The sequence below is a fragment of the Phoca vitulina genome, unplaced genomic scaffold (genome assembly GCF_004348235.1).
Source record: "Phoca vitulina isolate PV1807 unplaced genomic scaffold, GSC_HSeal_1.0 scaffold12, whole genome shotgun sequence".
Lineage (NCBI taxonomy): Eukaryota > Metazoa > Chordata > Mammalia > Carnivora > Phocidae > Phoca > Phoca vitulina.
Window position 1 is genome coordinate 42,809,383 of NW_022589715.1, and position 18,620 is coordinate 42,828,002.

The 18,620-nt window shown below is 34.4% G+C and overlaps 1 protein-coding gene across 38 annotated transcripts in view; it reads left to right on the forward strand.

Moving 5' to 3' along the window:
• Positions 1-18,620, forward strand: part of NRXN1 (neurexin 1) — a 1,121,375-nt gene that overhangs the window by 104,655 nt on the left and 998,100 nt on the right. For 19 of the 38 annotated variants that reach the window (XM_032411088.1, XM_032411091.1, XM_032411097.1 and 16 more), the window contains 3 exons: positions 425-442; positions 3,715-3,744; positions 4,507-4,518. The exons of 5 other annotated variants lie outside the window; for them this stretch is intronic. In XM_032411088.1, coding sequence (XP_032266979.1) covers positions 425-442; positions 3,715-3,744; positions 4,507-4,518 — 60 coding nt within the window. Of the gene's footprint in view, positions 1-424; positions 443-471; positions 1,003-3,714; positions 3,745-4,506; positions 4,519-7,165; positions 10,145-18,620 lie in introns of those variants that run through there. 14 more of the 38 variants (XM_032411092.1, XM_032411105.1, XM_032411109.1 and 11 more) reach the window with 9 other exon arrangements.

The following is an 18,620-nucleotide window of genomic DNA, read 5'->3' on the forward strand; positions in this document are numbered from 1 at the left end:
CTTGGCAGTGGACTTTATTTTATCCAAGTCCAAATCAGTGTTTAGGAATAGAATTTTTTGGAATTGTAAATAGATAATTAAATAAATAAATAAATCAGCCTTTAAAAATAATTGCCTGGGAAAGCCACATCAGCAACATGTAAGAATGTTTATTTTACACAGGACAGTGAAAGACTTTTTACATTTCCTTGCTCAGGACATGGCAGTTATTACCAAAATTTTGTCTCACTTTCTTTAAATGCTGCCAGTAGGCGGGAACCTGCTTCCCATGATTTTGTTTTCCCCTTTGAACCGTAGTGATGGAGCACTTGCATGATGTGTTTGGTGCCTTGCATGAGGAAGACATGCAAAGGCAAAGGTCCAGTCTGCATGCTGCTTAATGAATGTTTTTCCTTTTCTCTCCCTCCTTGTCATGTGCTTTCAGAAGACAACAATGTGGAAGGTGGGTGCTTTCAACTTTATTTTCCAACTCTCATTTGCCTTTTATTTCTTAGTATTAATAGAGTACATCTCAAATTTAGACGGTAAGTTGAACTTCTGAGCATTTGTTGATTTCTGGATTGTGTATCACTTTTCATAATAGAACATGCACTCTGAACCGCATTAGCCCCTAAGTACATGAAACTCCTTCAGCCTTAACTCCAATCCTCGATGGATTCCAGCATCCCATGTAAAACTTAAAATACTTATTGCCGTGTTCTGTATGGAAAAAATGATACAATCCTCTTCTTTTATTTCAAATGAGAGAGTGTTTCTTTGCAGTTTCAGAACACAGTGCATGATCTTTTTTCCATTTTTTTTTTTCTTGATCAAAATGATTTATTTTCTTTTGGAAATGTTTAGCATCACATCACCTCAAGCTCATTAGTTTAATTTCAAATGATTTGACTTATATAAAGAACACAGAATAAAGCATTGACTATAAGAGGCATAAATTTAGATTAAAAAGTAAGCCACTGGCCATTGGAAATGAAAGTGTACAGCACTCCGGCATAATTACTGGTAAGTATATTTGTCATATTCTGTGTCTGTTAAATAAAACTATTATACTTATTAAAGTTTTTTTTCAAAATTATCTCTGTAAGGCACTTTGAGAAAGTTACACATTTTTCCTATAGAATCCAACAAACTAAAACATATTTCAACATTCTTATCTTTAAAGAACTTAAATGTGTAAGTCAGTGTGCTGCCAAACAAATCTATCTCTAGATAGACCAAAGAATTGTGAGAGGGAAGTTGATGTTCTATCAACTTATATAATCACAGCATTAACAATTCTTACATAAACATTTAACTAATGTCTATATTTGAGAAGTGTTTAACATTTTTATTTTAACATATTTTAACATTATTTTAACATATTTTATTTTGCTGCAATATTTTGAGATAGAGCCATTCTGTAAAAATAATGAACATTTCTACAGAATGATATGTGTCTTAGAAAAAGACTTCCCATCTGAGGTTACAGATAGCTATTAAAGTTACTAAGATTTGATGTCTCAAAGAGCAACTCATGGTAATACAAAGTTGGGTCAATAGCAGGCTTCAGCATATTATTTGTGATGCTTTCACAAATAACATGCTGAACATTAGTTGCTTAGTTGCTGAACATTTCTATTCCATTATTTAACTAGAATAGATTAAGATTTCAAAAGTAATCATCAATGACTATTTTTCCAAATGTTGGCTCTGTATATGGCTTCTGTTTTTCTATGCTATAATTTTAATAGCATGTGAATATGCACTTGATAAAGATGATATTACCCTGAGGGCCTGACATCTTTCAAAATCAGTATCATTTATATTATGTATGTAAATTGAGATTGAATTTTTTTTAATAAGTATCTTTTCAACTTCTTTTCCATTTCCTTAAGCATTCTGTAAAATGTTCCATGTTTTTGTTCTTTCTCTTTAAATCCAGTTGCATTCCAGGAGCTTTAAAATCAGCCTAATAAGCCTGAATGCCTCTTTCCTCACACATGCATCCCATGAAAAATTTTGACAACATTTTCAGAGTATAGGCCCATAAACTATTGTAATAAAGTTTATTCAATCATAATTGTAACATTCCTATTTATAACTTGACTTTGGCAATATAGTGGAGCTCCCTTAGAGGTAAGAAAGTCTAGCATGAGGAATGTGAATGCTTTTGAGATTTATTAACTTCCATCCTTACTGAGGTGGTATTCAAAACCACTATTTGAAGTGTCTTATGTATTTTCTAAAAGTCAGATCTTATGCAGAGATCATGCCTTGATTTAGTCTACAAAAATTATAAACTATTTTTAGGAAATATGTATAGTAGTTTTAAAATGAAATTGGATGAAAAATTATATAACCTACACAGAATAACCAACAGATCATAAACTTTTTTAACTGCCTCTGTGATTTTTTTTGTTACAATCACTTTGAAAATACAAAAAGAAGCTATGTTACAGTAACATTAAACTTCTATATTCAGTAGTTTTCATATTTTGATTGTATGTTGATTTGTAATTGTATCTGCCACACAGGGATGTTTAAATACTCCTAAAATTTTAAGGAAATAATGCAGATTATTTCAGTATTGATGTAAGTGGTGTATAATATCATGTAGCTCAATAAAGTCTCAAATATATTTGAAATAACACTAGGAAGTGAAATATAAATTCTATTGAAATTGCTGTATTACTATATCGCTCTAATATTTTCCCATATTCTTGAAATAGACATGGATTGAGAATAGCTTTGTTTCCGAATATGGAATAAAGAACTAGGAATTAATGCCTCTCAGTAAAAAGTATCTTCTTGGATAGTGAGAGAGTTTTTTAGAAGAACATTAGCAGTATTCTTTAGAAAAGGAGTGATCTTCAAACTGAAGTAAACTGTCAAATAACAGATAATAAATAATTTAAGTAAAGGGAATTCAGTATTATTTTTGAAAACTTCCTTGATGAAATTTTGATTTATATAAAAATATAAAACATGATTAAATATATATATTCACATTAACTCATAGTTTAGTATTTAGATAATGTTTAAGTAAAAGACTAAATAGTTTTGTTCTCCATGGAAAATTACTTGAGCTTATTTAAAGCTGATCCATTGTTTCCTAAAAACATCATTCTGTAGTAAATTCCAACTTTACAGCTGCATGTTTAAAAGTCTTTTTTGTATTTGAACAAGCTTAGTCAATTGCTACATGTGTTAGACAAGTAGACATTTCTGCATTATCATTTCAGTGTGACTAAGGGATTTTTTTTTAATTTAATTATAAAACTTCTCATTTTTTGATGAGGGGAAAAAGATCAGACCCAGCCCATGTTCCAGATATTTCTTTGGGTTTTTAAAAATATAATTTCATCACCAAAGAATAAGAAACCTTGTGGTGGCAGTGTTCCAAACAGTCTCATCAAAGGGCACAAAGGGCAGATGCAATATTTAAGGGATTGGTTGGATTTTAAGTCATGCTTTTATGCTCTTGATTGTTCCAACTGATACATCGAAGAAATACACAGGGCAGCATATGCCAGTATTTAAATTGCAGTACTGTAGCTCTTTGCCCCAAAGCATTCCAACCAGGGGTTGAAAGAATGCTTTTTGATTTGCCTCTGTGATACAGACATGTCTCATAGGAAACAAGATGTCTGTCACTGAACATTTTTGTCACCGTGACAACCCTGCCTTCCCATGCTCCCTTGTTTATTGCTGACTGTGCTCTTGTTTCCCTTCAAGGTCTGGCGCACCTGATGATGGGCGACCAAGGTATGGGCTCTGTTCCTTTTCCACTCTGCTTTCAGTGTTTTCTTGTTCTGTAGCTGCTTTAAACCATCACTGCAAAGGATGGGCAAATGCTTGCAAATTATCTGGCTGCAAAATAATACATAATTTTGTTCACATTTTTTCATGTTTTTCTCCCCTTTATTTGTTGGTTTGATTTTGGTTTGCTCCTTTGACTTTTATTTTCCTTCATTCTTTGCACTGTAATATCTGCAGATAAATGAGACATAAGAATTTGTGATTGAAAGTTTCCATACATTTATAAGCATATGCAGTTAAGGGGAGCTATAGTAAAGAAAAACCGAGAACCATCAGAAGTTAATATCATATTCAGTTTAATCTACTATACCAAAAAGAGTCCATTTTTCACCCATGCATGGCAGTTTGGGAACATGCAGACATCTTTGGCTTCTGGTTTCTAGAATGCTGGGTATAGTGTTTCACAGAATCAATACTTTTTCTACATATAGTACAGTCATTGTGTATCTTCTTTTTTGTGTAATCTTTTAAAGTGAGCATGGGTGTTTCAGTTCTTTTGCATGTTGCCTTAAAAAAGAAGGCAGATTTCTCAACATGTGCTGATTATATCTCCATGTGTTTTCAAACCCTTATTTATACTTTCTTGTCTTGTTTAATTTTCAAAGAGTAGTGCATTTACATATATTCATAATTCTTATTGTTGTTTCTCTTTTTATTCTCTTTGTATGGAAACCCTTTCTTCATGGAACCATTTCATCAAATCCATAGGTAAAAGTAAAGGTATTACATTATTTTATTTCTTCTTAATATCATCTGTATGAATTACAGTGTGTATACATTATGAAAATGTTTTTAGACCTTTTTGCATTAGTAATGGGCACTGGGAGGTGGGTATGAGTGTTAATGAATATTTTATTAATTGAAGGTAAGAAAAATCCATCAAAATGTTTCACTCTTTTTTTTCTTGCTCTTTAGGGTGATTTTTTTCCACGTCGGCTGCTTATATAATTAGTATATTTAGAAATTAGCTACAGGTTTCAGGATCATTTTTTTGCAGTATCATTTAATGGTAGTTAAATGATGAGTGTAGTCACCATAAATATGTCATCCTCAAACATTTAACTCGGGAGCACACCTGCCCCAGCCATTTTGCATTGGGACGTCTAAGCATGTGCAGCATTGAAATGGTACTGTGGTGTGCTCATCACCTTGTTGCCTGATAGATGTCTATATACACATTAATTCCACAATAACTTGAAAAGGCAGTACTGTGAAAGAGACAAAGAAACAAGACAAGCCTGTTCTTTCTTTTGCACATACTAACTTTGTTTTAAGAACGTTATCAACCAGGTACACATTTCTGCATCACTTGGTAAGTCAGGCATGTGTACTCCTTGACAGCATTGATGCTAGATTTAAAAGCATGCTTAATTTGCCATTTAGAGGCAACCACATTGTGTTTAGTGTTTTTATTAACAGGAGGTAGATGATACGTAGCTGTGGTAAATATGTATCATAGCCTTTAAATTAACCATTTTTAACTATGTATTACTGAATGTGCCCTTGGTCTCTAGTTTTTGTTTTTGTTTGTTTTGTTCTTGTTTTTCATGGGTTTTGTTTTTATTTTTAATGCAGGAATGTGTCTTATCCTTAAATTCTCTGAATTTTCTTGTGCTCTGAGTCTAAATCTGAATTGGGACAAAAGCTCACAGTTCTTCACCTTTACGTTTGTGTCATCTAGCAGGGAAACTTTTCTGCTTGAAAAAGCACCTGAACATGAGCCAGGCAATAAGTAAGAAATGATATCAGTTTTAAATGTGTAAAATTGAGCTTTAGAAACAAATATTGCTTGGGTATTTTGAGCCAATAAAAAGAGAACATATGCTATTGCAGTTTGTGTTTTGGTCAACCATTTCCAATATTATAATTTAATATTGTTTTAAGCCTTCCAGCAACTACACAAATGGCAGTATTTATCAATTGTTTTCGAGATTTCATGTACCATTTGGGAGGTTTTCTAAAGTTTTTATGTCGAATTCTCATCTACTTCCCTTTCTTAGTGGGCATTTCCTACCATGTTCCTTCTTAGAGGATTCAGGATGTCATAGAGGGAACTGTATTTATATTTTATTTTACTGGCTGAGTAAACTGTATGTATATGTGTTTGTATATGTATGAATGCATGTATATACACAAACTTTCTAAATATACATACACATATACGTTATGTTGTAAAAAAGTAACTCAAAAATAATCTTAATTCTATAACCATTTAACTCTACATAGAGAATAATTCATGTTTATACTCAGCTGATAATTTGTTTTGATGTAATTAATGCTAAGTGTCACTTAACTTCATTCAGTTTTATATGTCAGTCTTAAATGTTTTCTGTTGGCATGTGTGTCAAACATATTTTACTTCACCACTTTTCATTGAAGTTTATTCCTCAATCAGCACAAAACTACAGAGTGCAGGAATTTGGTTGTTCCTTTACATTTTTCTTCTGTTAATGGAACCAGGATGCTTTTTGTTGTTAAATGGGGAAAAGATTTTAAGATAGATTTGAATATTTTGCAAATCAGAGTGGTAACCTTTACATGTTGGTTAATTAGATGTATAGAATTGAGAAACATGATTTGTAAGTCTTCTTTAATTGTAAATCAGTTCAACAAATCTGCATTCTAGAGCAAAAATACAATCTTGACTATGACATCGTATGCACATTCAAAGAGTTTCAGTTTATTAGGGAAATGAAAACATGTGGACAAGTTAGTATAAATGACAGAATGGAAGTGCTGAAAATGGTAAAAAAAAAAATGTGATTAACATTCAGAAAAGATAAAGATAAAGATCACATGTCCTGTGCCACATGTCGAAGGAATCAAAAAATACCTAGAAACTTTCCACTCTAGCTTCAATATCAAGTTAAATCCTAGTTGTGCATAAAATAGGTGTTAAACCTGTCCACTCTGAAATAATTTATTTGCATTGTAAATTAATGCTTCCTAAATCTTTCAATCATAGTATAATCCTGGAGCATTTTTCTTGACACCGCTGCTCTCTTTAGCAGTAGTGAATTCAGGGACTCTGGAATGAACATCTGTGCATTAATGTCTTTCTTTCTTTCTTTTTTTTTTGAGTCCAGAGGCAAAACTGGATTCAAGAACATTATCATTTTGATTTTTTTCTATATGGATTTTTAAATATTTTCTAAAAGTTAAATGCCCAGTGATAGATGAATGCTATTTCTTAAAAAAAACAAAACAAAAAAAACCCAAAAAACAAAACTCATCTAAAGAGAACATTACTCCTGTTAACCTTCTTCATCCTCCTCAGTCTTCTCCCTAGAGGTAAGCACTGATACCACTTTGTGATGTATCCTTACATAGTTGGTGTGGATCCCTTACTCCCTAATTAATTTTTCAGGGTTTGGAAACTGCAGAATCCCTTATGATGTGTACATGACGAGAACAGCTAAGCCATGTTAAGGAGACGTGTTAAGGATCATTGCCATGTGCTGGCAGAATCATAATGAATGAAATGGAAGCTTTCTCACTCTTCCCATAGGCCATCTTGCCTCATATTTTCAGTTGGTCATTCTACTTCAAACTTTAGAGTTAATTATTTGTATTTATTTTTGTGTTTTCTGAACAAGGACATGTCACCTTTAACTGGATGCAGTTAGGAATAAACTTGGTTGCAATGAAACATAGCTTTCTTTGGGATAGCTGAAGAGAGGTGTTATCTAGAGCCAGCCTTGCTTCTGCTAGTTGTGGCTAGATGGATCCAAATGGGTTTTGTGAAAATTGTGTTTGCTTTCTTTTTTTAAGCTTGAAGTTTGTCATTAGTATTCTTAGGACCATTGACAATGCTAACTTTATTCTCCATTCTATTTAGAATTTAGGTTTGTTTATTTGCCTGGGAATTGAGTTGTTTTTTTGTTTCTGTTTTTGTTTTTTCCATGATTGTTTAACTGGTTGTTTCATTTCAGTAATTACTTTATTTACTCATACTTTACTCTAATGGTTGTCTGAGAGAAACGAATGACCATTTCAATTAAAATGCCAAAAAAGTAAGTTACATTGCAAATCCAGCCATAGTGGCTGGTTAATAGCTCAGGAGCTGTTAATAATTAATGTTAATAATGAATGTATGTTAGTGCTTTGATTAGAGACTTGTATTTTCCTTTATAGCAATCATTTTAATTGTAATTATATGTTTATATGAGTGATTATATATTTAATGTTAACTTTTCCTAGTAGAATGTAAGCTCCATGGGGGCAGGAAGCTTGACTTTCTTTTTAAACATTGTATTTCCAGAATATTTTTCATATTGTATCTTGAATTTACCATTTTCATGACTTAAGGATATATGTGTGTGATGTTGGGGGTGCACATTGGAAGAGGTAGATGTAGAGGAAGCCATCGAGGGTTTGGAGTGGACAAAGTAAAGGGTGGAAAAGGAAGAGGAAATTTATGCAAATAACTGAAAAGAATTGTAGCAACAAATTACATGGAATCCTCTCTTCTCTGTCAACTTTCTTTTGTTTCCTATCATCCATATTTCTTTCTCAGTAAGGCCTCGTTCCGAAGATACCCCTTTGATATACCTTAGCATATGCACCACAGTGGGTCTGTAAGGAAGTGAAGTCAATGCATCTTTGTATTTAAGGGTTTTCAGGAATTTTAATGTGATTTGTTGTCACAGTGTCAACTGATCAGATTTTATTTTGTAGCTTTCATTGTTCATACAATACAGAAATTTTCCTGAAAGTTAGAACTGATGTTATGCTATCTTACGTGGTTTCCATGAGGTTTTTGTTTATTTTTTGCTGTTGTTGTTGTTTTAAATCTCACTGTATCAACTGTAATGTACCAAAAAACCTGTATAGATTGGGTTTCAATTGCAAACTTCCAAAAGAGCCAAAATTTATAAGTCTTATCTTGTGATATGAGCATATTTACTGTTCCTCCATTCAAAATTCTGCAGCATATTTGCAAAGTAAATGTCCATTTGACCATTTCAAATGAAACAATAAGTGTTTGATTATCCAGGTTCCTCATATTTCTAGAAGGCCAAGGTATTACAAATACAGCTGTCAGGCATAAAATTATTGTAAAAGGGCCTAAACTTTTTTGTATTAGTGAAAATCAAGATCTTAAAATAGAGTAATTTATAAAAAAAATAAAATAAATTTTTCTCAAAACTAATTGTATCAATAACTAGATATAATTGATTCTACTACAATTAACAATATCAAAGATAATGTGTTTTAAAATTTTATCTGTAATGTCACACCACAGCTAACATTTTATTATATTTACTCTTAAAATAGATTTGATGTTATTAATATTTAGGGGAAGAAAAAAGCATTTAGTATTTTTTATACATTTTCCTTTGTTTCTATGACTTTTGTTACCATCTTTCAATTCTTGCATTGCTAATTTGTTTATGAAATATCCAACTTCAAATCACCATTATGATGCATATTTGTTTTATAACTTTTAAATACATTTACTGTGGTTTCTGATGTGGATCTAATTTGATTTTGAAAATATCCTATTTTCTTCTGTATGGCTTTTTAAATCATATTTCCTTATTTAACTTTATAATATTAAGTATTCTTCATTATTCAGAAGCATTTGTGAATGTTGACAGAATTTTACTGTGTTGAAATGCCTACATTTTGTGCATATGCAAACTAAGCAGTAATTTATTTTGAATTATCTCTTATTGCTTTTACTGTTGCAGTACCAGGGGATGCTCCTCATTCACAGTTATAGAACATGGAAAGACTAGAATTTCACTTTATAAGATCAGGCATTAAATATCTTCATCATCTTTATAAATATATTCATCAATATGACATACATAGAAGCTTATGTGACTAGAATTTGGAATTTTTTTAGTTTTTCTTTAGCCTACATGCCTATCACTTCTGGGTGTAATCAAGAAAAATTACTTTTAAAGTAAATATTTATGTATTATCTCTTGCTGCAATTCAATCATTTTTGTCATTATAGTTATTACTAATAAGTCCCGGCTCCATTGAATCTCTACACTCCGAGCTCTGGGATGAGATATTTCACATCTTCATACATTCTATAAACAGTGGTGACATTGAATAACTAATAAACTAAGCAAGGATTTTATTAGACTTGTAGTAGATTAATTTATCCTTGGAGAAGAGCACGAAAAGGACTCTCCACAGTCTAATATTTTTAAGAATGAGGTAGCATAAATATAAATTTAGATGCTTTACTAAAACAGATCAAAAATAGCAAAAAATTTTAATTTTGGCATACTAGACTTTAAAAAGGATGATTTCTGTGGTGCCTGGCTGGCTTAGACAGTGGAGCATCTGATTCTTGATCTTAGAGTTCTGAGTTCAAGCCCCACATTGGGCATGGAATCTACTAACTAACTAAATATAAAATAAAAGGATGATTCCTTTTTCAAAATAATGATTTTTATCTTATCTGTCCATTTTTAAATATTTTTTATTTATCTAGATTTTGCTCAAAAAACAACATCAACACATTTAGGTTGGTAAGAGGGAATATTTTTTTAAATTGTTTTAACCAGTGGTTTTAAAGAAAATTGTAATTTCCCAGAGTTCTTAGCTCATATACTAAAGGCATCAGGATCTTTAAATAGAATCATAGAATTTTGGGGGCATCTAGCTGGCTTAGTCGGTGGGGTGTTGGACTCGATCTCGGGGTTCAAGCCCCACATTGGGTATGGAGATTACTTAAAAATAAAATATTTTATTTTTTAAAGACTTTATTTATTTTGGTGGGGGGAGCGGCAGAGGGAGAGGGAGAGAGAATTTTAAGCAGATTTGACAGGGGGCTGGATCTCATGACCCTGAGATCACAACCTGAACAAAAACCAGGAGTTGGACGCTCAACTGACTGTGCCACCCAGGCGGCCCCCTAAAAAAATCTTGGGGTGCCTGGGTGGCTCAGTCAGTTGAGTGTCTGCCTTAGGCTCAGGTCATGATCTCGGGGTCCTGAGATTGAGCCCCGCATTAGGCTCCCTGCTTGTGGGAAGCCTGTTTCTCCCTCTCCTTCCTGCTTGTACACACACACTCACTCTCTCTTGCAAAAAATAAATAAAATCTTAAAAAATAAAATAAAAAAATAAAAATAAAATCTTAAAAAAAATGAATCAGGGGTGCCCGGGTGGCTCAGATGGTTAAGCATCTGCCTTCAGCTCAGGTCATGATCTCCGGATCCTGGGATCAAGCCCTGCATAGGGCTCCCTGCTCAGCGGGGAGTCTGCCTCTCCCTCTCCCTCTGCCTCTCCCCCCACTCGTGTTCTCTCTCTCAAATGAATAAATAAAGTCTTTAAAAAAAATAATCATAGAATTTGGAACAGGAAAGAACATTACAGATCATCTAAAAAATGATACTCTTGATTATAAGGCATGATACTCCGGAGATATTGCTTATTATGATAGACAATATGATAGACAAAACGTTGTGGAGACTTTGAACTAAAACAACTGATAGAGAATAACCAAACTTAAGGAAAGTTTAAAGACTTTAGTTACACACTGATAATCATGAAAGTTTCATATTCTTATTCTTACAAAAAAAATTTAGAGGTAGTGTGAAGGAAACCAATCAGAGTATTAAAGAGGATGCTATTGATTCTCATTTCAAGGTTTCCTTTTTAGTGGTGTAAAATTTCATTTTATAATAAGAGAGCAGAATAGTGTGATGGGTAGGAGTCCATGAAGTCATGAGACCTGGGTTCAGATCCTTTATTTGTCCTTGGGCAAGTAATATAGCCTTACTCTATATAAATCTTATGATCTGTGATATGGGCTAATAAAAATACTCCACTCTCAAGGATATGTTACATGGCAAATTGCATAAGTAGTTAGAAGATGGTTTTTATTGATTGTAGCAATGAAATAAAAGAAGATACTTGTTTAGAGTATTTAGATTAAATGAATTTCAAAACTAATGATCTGTAATGTGCCAAAGGTTTAAAAAACGTTATTTCTTAATATCTTCTGTCCATCACATAAATACCTATAATTTATGATTCTGTGATTGTTTTAAGTTATAACTAATTGAACCTCATTGGCCTGATGGCCCATACGACAAAGAGTATTGGTACAATAAAGCATTAAAGGTTGATTGTACTTAATCAAAATTATTTAGATATTTCTATAACTCTTTACATTTTCATTTTTTTTCTTTCATACAATGATGAAGTTGAAATGGACTTGTCTCCCCTTTGAAAAAACCTAGGAGTTCACTGGCAAAGTGCTGCTTTTTAGGCACAAATTTGCAGGCTGAAGGGAGCAGGGAGGTAAATATTTTCTCAGGGACTGAAAGTAACCATCCTGAGAAAACTTTTTTTGTGAATTAATGATTTGCCTCAGTAAGACTCCATAGAGTGATATATGAGTTGGGTTTATAGGAAACCAGTTAGTCACCTGAAGACCAGATTTTCAAGGAAAAGCTAATTAGGGACTTCTCTTCCTACATAGTATCTTTGCTAGAAAATAACATATAATTACCTTGAAATATTTACGTAAATGGGTAGCACCCTCACATCCTTCAAGATTTTGTTCAAATGGCACTTTCTCAAGAGACTTACTCTGATTATCCTATTCAATACTACAATTTGCCCTTCTCCTGAACTGTCATACCCCAGTCTAGTTTTTCTTCCACGATGATTATTATCTTCTAACCTACTTTAATTTTTTTTTTCATTTACTTTGTTCACTGTTTATTATCTGTCTTTCTCCCTCCAGAATACAAGAGGGCAGAGATTTCTGCCCTGTCCTGATGTATCTCAAGAGCCCCTAGAACAGTGGCTATCATAAGTAGGTACTCAATAATGCTTGGTTAAAGATAGAACTAATTGGCTAAACAAGTGTGTAAAATTTCCTTTTAGATTTTACTACAGATATTATTTTTTCTTTCTTATAATACACAAATTTTAACAGTTCTTTTTCCTTTTTGCTTTGAGGTAGATCTTCCCATGAAGGACAAACTAAATCAATAAAAACAGATTTTTTTTCTCCTTGAATTGGGAGTGTGGACTCAGCTTGACCCTTTTGATCTTCCTTGTTTCCTGCCCAATTTAGGTGATCTCAGAGAATTTGGAAAGGATTTGAAAACCACCCCAACGACCACTGATGATCAGGCTCTTCCTTTCAAATTTCTCTAACAACCAGTCTTAAAGTAATGATTCTTTAAGAAAGGGAAAGTAATTCATCTTTGTATATCTTTGTATGTACGTAGGTAACAGGAAGAAGCTCCTGCACATTTGACTTCTAAACATTATTCATTGTGACTGTCAGGAAGTGCTTTTTGGCTATTTGTGAGAGGGAAAGTTTCAAAGAATGAAGTAGATCTGCTGTACTTCATCTTCGTGTAGCTTAACTTGTGCTTCTAACATTAAAAGAAATATATTCATTCTTCTCAGGTCCTCAAATAGCTATATATACCTTAAGGTCTTTGACTTTTACCCAGCCCAGGGATAAATGATTATATTTTCAAGTAGATGAATTTATCAAGTAGTCCAGGTCCACAGCCAACTGTCCTAACCTATGGAACTTGCACTGAAGAACTACAGTGATTGGAAATCGCCAAATCAAAAAGCAACAACAAAACTACAATGCCTAAGGTCATGGTTCTCTTAAAATTAGTATCTTATTGCTTGTCATTTTGGTAGGGAGAGAGAGAGAGGGACAGAGAGAGAGAGAGAATGGTTTCAGTTTCTGTCATGTATTACTTTCTTTATGTGGGACTCTTAGACATGGTATAAAGCCATAGCTTTTCAGAATGGATGTTTTCAAGGTCTTTCACATTAAGAAATATAAGCACAGTGATAATAGTTACCATTTTTCAGGACATGTCTTTACACGTTCGAATTATATCTACTTATACAGAATGTGTATTCTACTAAGTGCAGTTTTCCCCTTTCTGCTTGGCTTGTTTGCCTATGAATTGCTGTGTGCCTAGGACCACATGATAGCTCGTTCAGAAAAGCAGCAGCTGAAGTAATCTTCAGTGATCATTAGTATTTACTTTCACCAAGTAGAGTGCAGGATGCTACCACAGTTGTGATCTGAGAACAGTATTTTCTTTCACCTTAGATAATTTTTTTAATACATCGCACAGATAGCGAGCAATTTGATGACTCAGACAAATGATAATTCAGGAAATTAAAACGACTCATGTTATATGAAGTTTCTAAGCAGGCTTTTATTTTTTGGCCTGAATTACCTGGTCAACTGACCCAGTTCTCCATTTCATTTTCTAAACTTGGCATTATAAAGTCAGGAGACATTTGGAGAAAATTAAATTACTCCATTCAAGGGAACAATCACATTTAGAGTGGACTAAAGCACTGCCAGAGGGATGGAAATCCCTAGATTGGTCAGTTGTGATTTCAGTTCACAGGGAAATCCTCATTCACAAGCTAACCATAGATTTTTTGCGGAGAGCTAGTGGCAAAATATGCCAGGAATCTTCCGTTCAGCTTAGGGAACAGCTATTTTTGATGCTATGCTGACCTAAAAGAATTATGTGATGGCTTGTTATGACTGTCTTTCTAGTGATTATTTGTTTAGATGAAAGAATGCAGTATCTGACGGACAGCAGGGCATGCATTTTGAATTGCTTCCCTGGCAGAGCCCTTAGGTTTGCACTGACCCGTCTGTATTTCCTGTGACCAGTGGTATTCTTTGTGAGAAGACTGAGTGAAATTAGGAGCCGTTCATTGTGATGGAAAGAGAGAAAAGCTGATTGCTCCAAAAGAAAGCCAGAATTTGAACTGATGCATGTGAGGACAATTTGGTTTCGGACTTGCTCTCTCATTGTTTATAAAGAGTGATGTCATGACCTCTTAGGGTTAAGACGCTGTTGCTTTTTTCTTGAACACCTTCAAGTATGTCTTCTCTAATTTAAAAAAAAGTGTTCTGGGGGTGCCTGGGTGGCTCAGTTGGCTAAGTGTCTGACTCTTGATTTTGGCTCAGGTCATGGTCTTAGGGTTGTGAGACTGAGCCCTGCATTGGGTCTGCGCTGGGTATGGAGCCTGCTTAAAATTCTCTCTCTCCCTCCCTCTCTGTCCCTCCCCTGCTCTCTCTCTCAAAAATAAAAAATAAAAAATGTCTGATTTAAAGGAGGACTGCTGTTTTTAAGAGAGGCTGGCCAAGTAACTTACCTCCTTCTTAAAACTTCTGAACAATTTCTCAAACACCACTACAAACTTTGACCTCATTACCATTGTTCTGACCCCACAGTTCTCAAGTTGGCTGCCCTGCCCACCCCCACCCACCAATCACCAGGGGCACATTTTAAAAATACTGATTTTAAAGGAACTTGCCTGATAATTGTACTTAGTAGACCTAGGATGGATTGGAATCCTATACCTTGAAAAGCCCCCTCAACTCCCCCAGAAGCTTCTAAAGCACAGCCATTTTTTGAAGTGTTACTGACTCAGTTAATTGGCTTTTGGTCTCTTAAGAGTTAAAATTTGTACTTCATGGTGATGAAGGTCATTTATTTCTTCTTGCAAGGGGCATATTCAAGTTTTTAATTAAGTCCATATTCCTTCTGCATTGAGAGACTTTTCTTGCTAATAAAAAAAATGTTATCTTGCTTTAAGAGAAGTTGGTCCATTATGAAAGTATAGGGAAATAAGAGATGGTTTTTGAATTAGGCCTTCCCTTTATCCTTGAAATGAAACAGTTGGTATTCAGACTAGTAAAGATGTCACCGGGCTCTCTCAAATCTTGTCCTAAAGGTCATTAAAATTTTCATTGTGTGGAGTTCAGATAGGTGCTTAAAAAAATCAAATTTGGCTCTGTGGCAACATTTAAACTTTTTATGTGATGTCCACCCATGGATAATTTGTAATATATTCTAGGATCATTGCCATGGTAAAGAGATCCAGACAAAGAGAAAACCAAACAATAAATGCTGAGCTCACATAAGAAATATGCCACATATATATCTCTATACAATGAAAAAGTTGATTATGATACTTTTTTTTAAACTGGAGGCTAAGGTGAAGGAGACATTAAATAAAATAAGAATATGCCATTTCTACAAAGGCCAAGCTTTAGGGGTGGAAATTTGGTCCCTGGAGTCTATTAAGAAAGAAATAATGTTCTTATGAGACATTTTAGAAATGACTGACACAGGTATAAGACTTATATGGAGATCTATTATCAGATTTTAAAAACCTACAAAAGGAAGGGATAAAAAAAAACGTGAGTAGAAAGAAGAGCAGGAAGAGGAGTGCTGAAGGGAAGAAGCTCCCGGGGTGGGGGAGCGGGAGTTATCATGCAGCTGCAGTGACAACACAACATTATTTCCCCAGGGAGCAAAGATGTGGAAGAGCAATGGCTGCAGCTTGAGAGGGCAACCTCAGGGACTAGAAAGCTCTAGAAATAAATGGGTACATGTTTCATGTGAAAAAAACCCATATTGCCAAAGATATCTTGCCAAAGATGAATCTCTCAGTATCCCTACCCTGTTACTCACTAACTAACTAAATTACTAACTGACTAACATACAGTGTTTGAAAGTACCATATAATTTCTTTTTTTTAAAGATGTTATTTATTGGGGCACCTGGGTGGCTCAGTTAAGCATCTGCCTTCAGCTCAGGTCATGATCTCAGGGTCCTGGGATCAAGCCCCACATCTATCTCCCTGCTCGGCGGGGAGCGGGCTTCTCTCCCTCTCCCTCTGCCCCTCTTCCCTGCTTGTGCTCTCTCTCTCTTAAATGAATAAATAAAATCTTAAAAAAAAAATCTTAAAGATGTATTTTATGTTAGTCATAATCATACACGTAATCCTCAAACAAAAAGAGGTAGATTTTATTAGTCTCATTTTACAGATGAGAAAAATGAGTTTAAGAATGGTCAAATAGGGCGCCTGGGTGGCTCAGTTGGTTAAGCGACTGCCTTCGGCTCAGGTCATGATCCTGGAGTCCCTGGATCGAGTCCCGCATCGGGCTCCCTGCTGAACAGGGAGCCTGCTTCTCCCTCTGACCCTCCCCCCTCTCATGCTCTCTCTATCTCATTCTCTCTCTCAAATAAATAAATAAAATCTTTAAAAAAAAAAAAAAAGAATGGTCAAATATTACATCAAAAACTAATGATGTAATGTATGGTGATTAACGTAACATAATAAAAATAAATAAATTAAATAGGAAAAAAAAAAAAAAAAGAATGGTCAAATAACTTTTAACTTTTAAATATATTTCCCTGACCTAAAACATAACCTCTCTTAGGCTCTTCTGAGACCTTAGGACATATCTTGCTAATGGATGCACACAATAAATTGAGATAAAGTACAGATGCTCACAGATGAAGTTCAAAGGTATGGCTGCTTCATGTTGGGATACTGAGTGTAGTTCCAGAGCAAGGAGCTTGGAGGGGCCACTTTTGCTACTCCTGGCGCATACTGCCTCTGTTAACAGCCCACTGCAACACAAATGCTGGAAGCTATTTTCACTTTTCAGCTTTTTTGTAAAAACAAAAAATTCTGTGAATTTCTTTTGGCTACCAAAACAGGTACTAGTGTAGATCTCCCATAAAAGTGAAGTGGTGTAATGTGAACTTTCAAAAACTGGGATGTACATGTAATTGCTTTAGCAAGGAAAAGGACTTAATAATAGAATCCTAAATTTGACTAAAACTTTACAAGTATTGTAGTCCAAATGCCTACACAACAAACTCTTCTGCTGGTTCTGGGATGGTGATGATCCAAACTGTGTTTCCATGTCCAGAAGGAGAGTGTACTTGTAGCAGTCTTGTAAAGGAGAGTTTTAATTATTAAAGAGTTTCTCTTCTTAATTTGAATCAAAATATGCCTGCTGAAACTATTGCCAATTAGCCATCTGCATGTTGTTATTGTTACTAACTAAGATAGTTACTGAGTTTCTCCAGTGTGGTGTGCTCTCTGTGTTTTCAAATTATCTGGAGTTAAACACAGTCTGTCTAATTTCTCATGCACATTTAAAAAAATAATTTCTATAAATACATCCCCCACTCTCATACCCAGACCCTAATTTTTCTTTTCCAAATTTTATAACTTCTGTTTCTAAAACCATTCTTCACAGTCTTTAAATCCTTTTCATGTTCTTCCTGGCCATCTCCTCCTGTTCTGGACATATTTTAGTTGTCAAAATATCTCTTAAAGTCAATTTCAGAATTAATCACAGGACCCCTGATGTCTGAGCAGGGAGAGCACAGTAAGGTGTAAGAATTCTCTGGTTCTGGAAATAATGACATCTATACTCAGAGGTGTGTGTGTGTGTGTGTGTGTGTGTTGTTGCTATTTTTCTTTGTTTTGTTTTTGTTTTGATTAATGTTACTGTTTTGTTGACTCATACTAAACTTTTAGTTGAAACCTGTAAGTTTTTCCACCTGAACTGCTAGTAATTCAGCCTTATTCTCTACTCACCAATTAATTTTGTGAGCCTATTTCAAAGCATGAAACATATTTCTATTCAATTTCACCTTCAAACATTAAAAAAGAATTTAAATATCTACCCAGTCTCCTATGCAAGATGCTGGGAATACAAAAGTAAATAAGCCATAGCATATGGGAAGGTATCTGTCCTAGAGAGATTTATAGCTCAGTAGTAGGTAAAGACATTAAACATATAAGTCACATCGACAGTTAAAAGGCCTGTAATGGGGGGCACCTGGGTGGCTCAGTCGGTTGGGTGACTGCCTTTGGCTTGGGTCATGATCAGAGTCCTGGGATCGAGCCCGGCATTTGGCTCCCTGCTCAGCGGGAGGCTTGCTTCTCCCTTTCCCACTCCCCCTGCTTGTGTTCCCTCTCTCACTGTCTCTCTCTGTCAAATAAATAAAGTCTTTAAAATAAATAAATAAA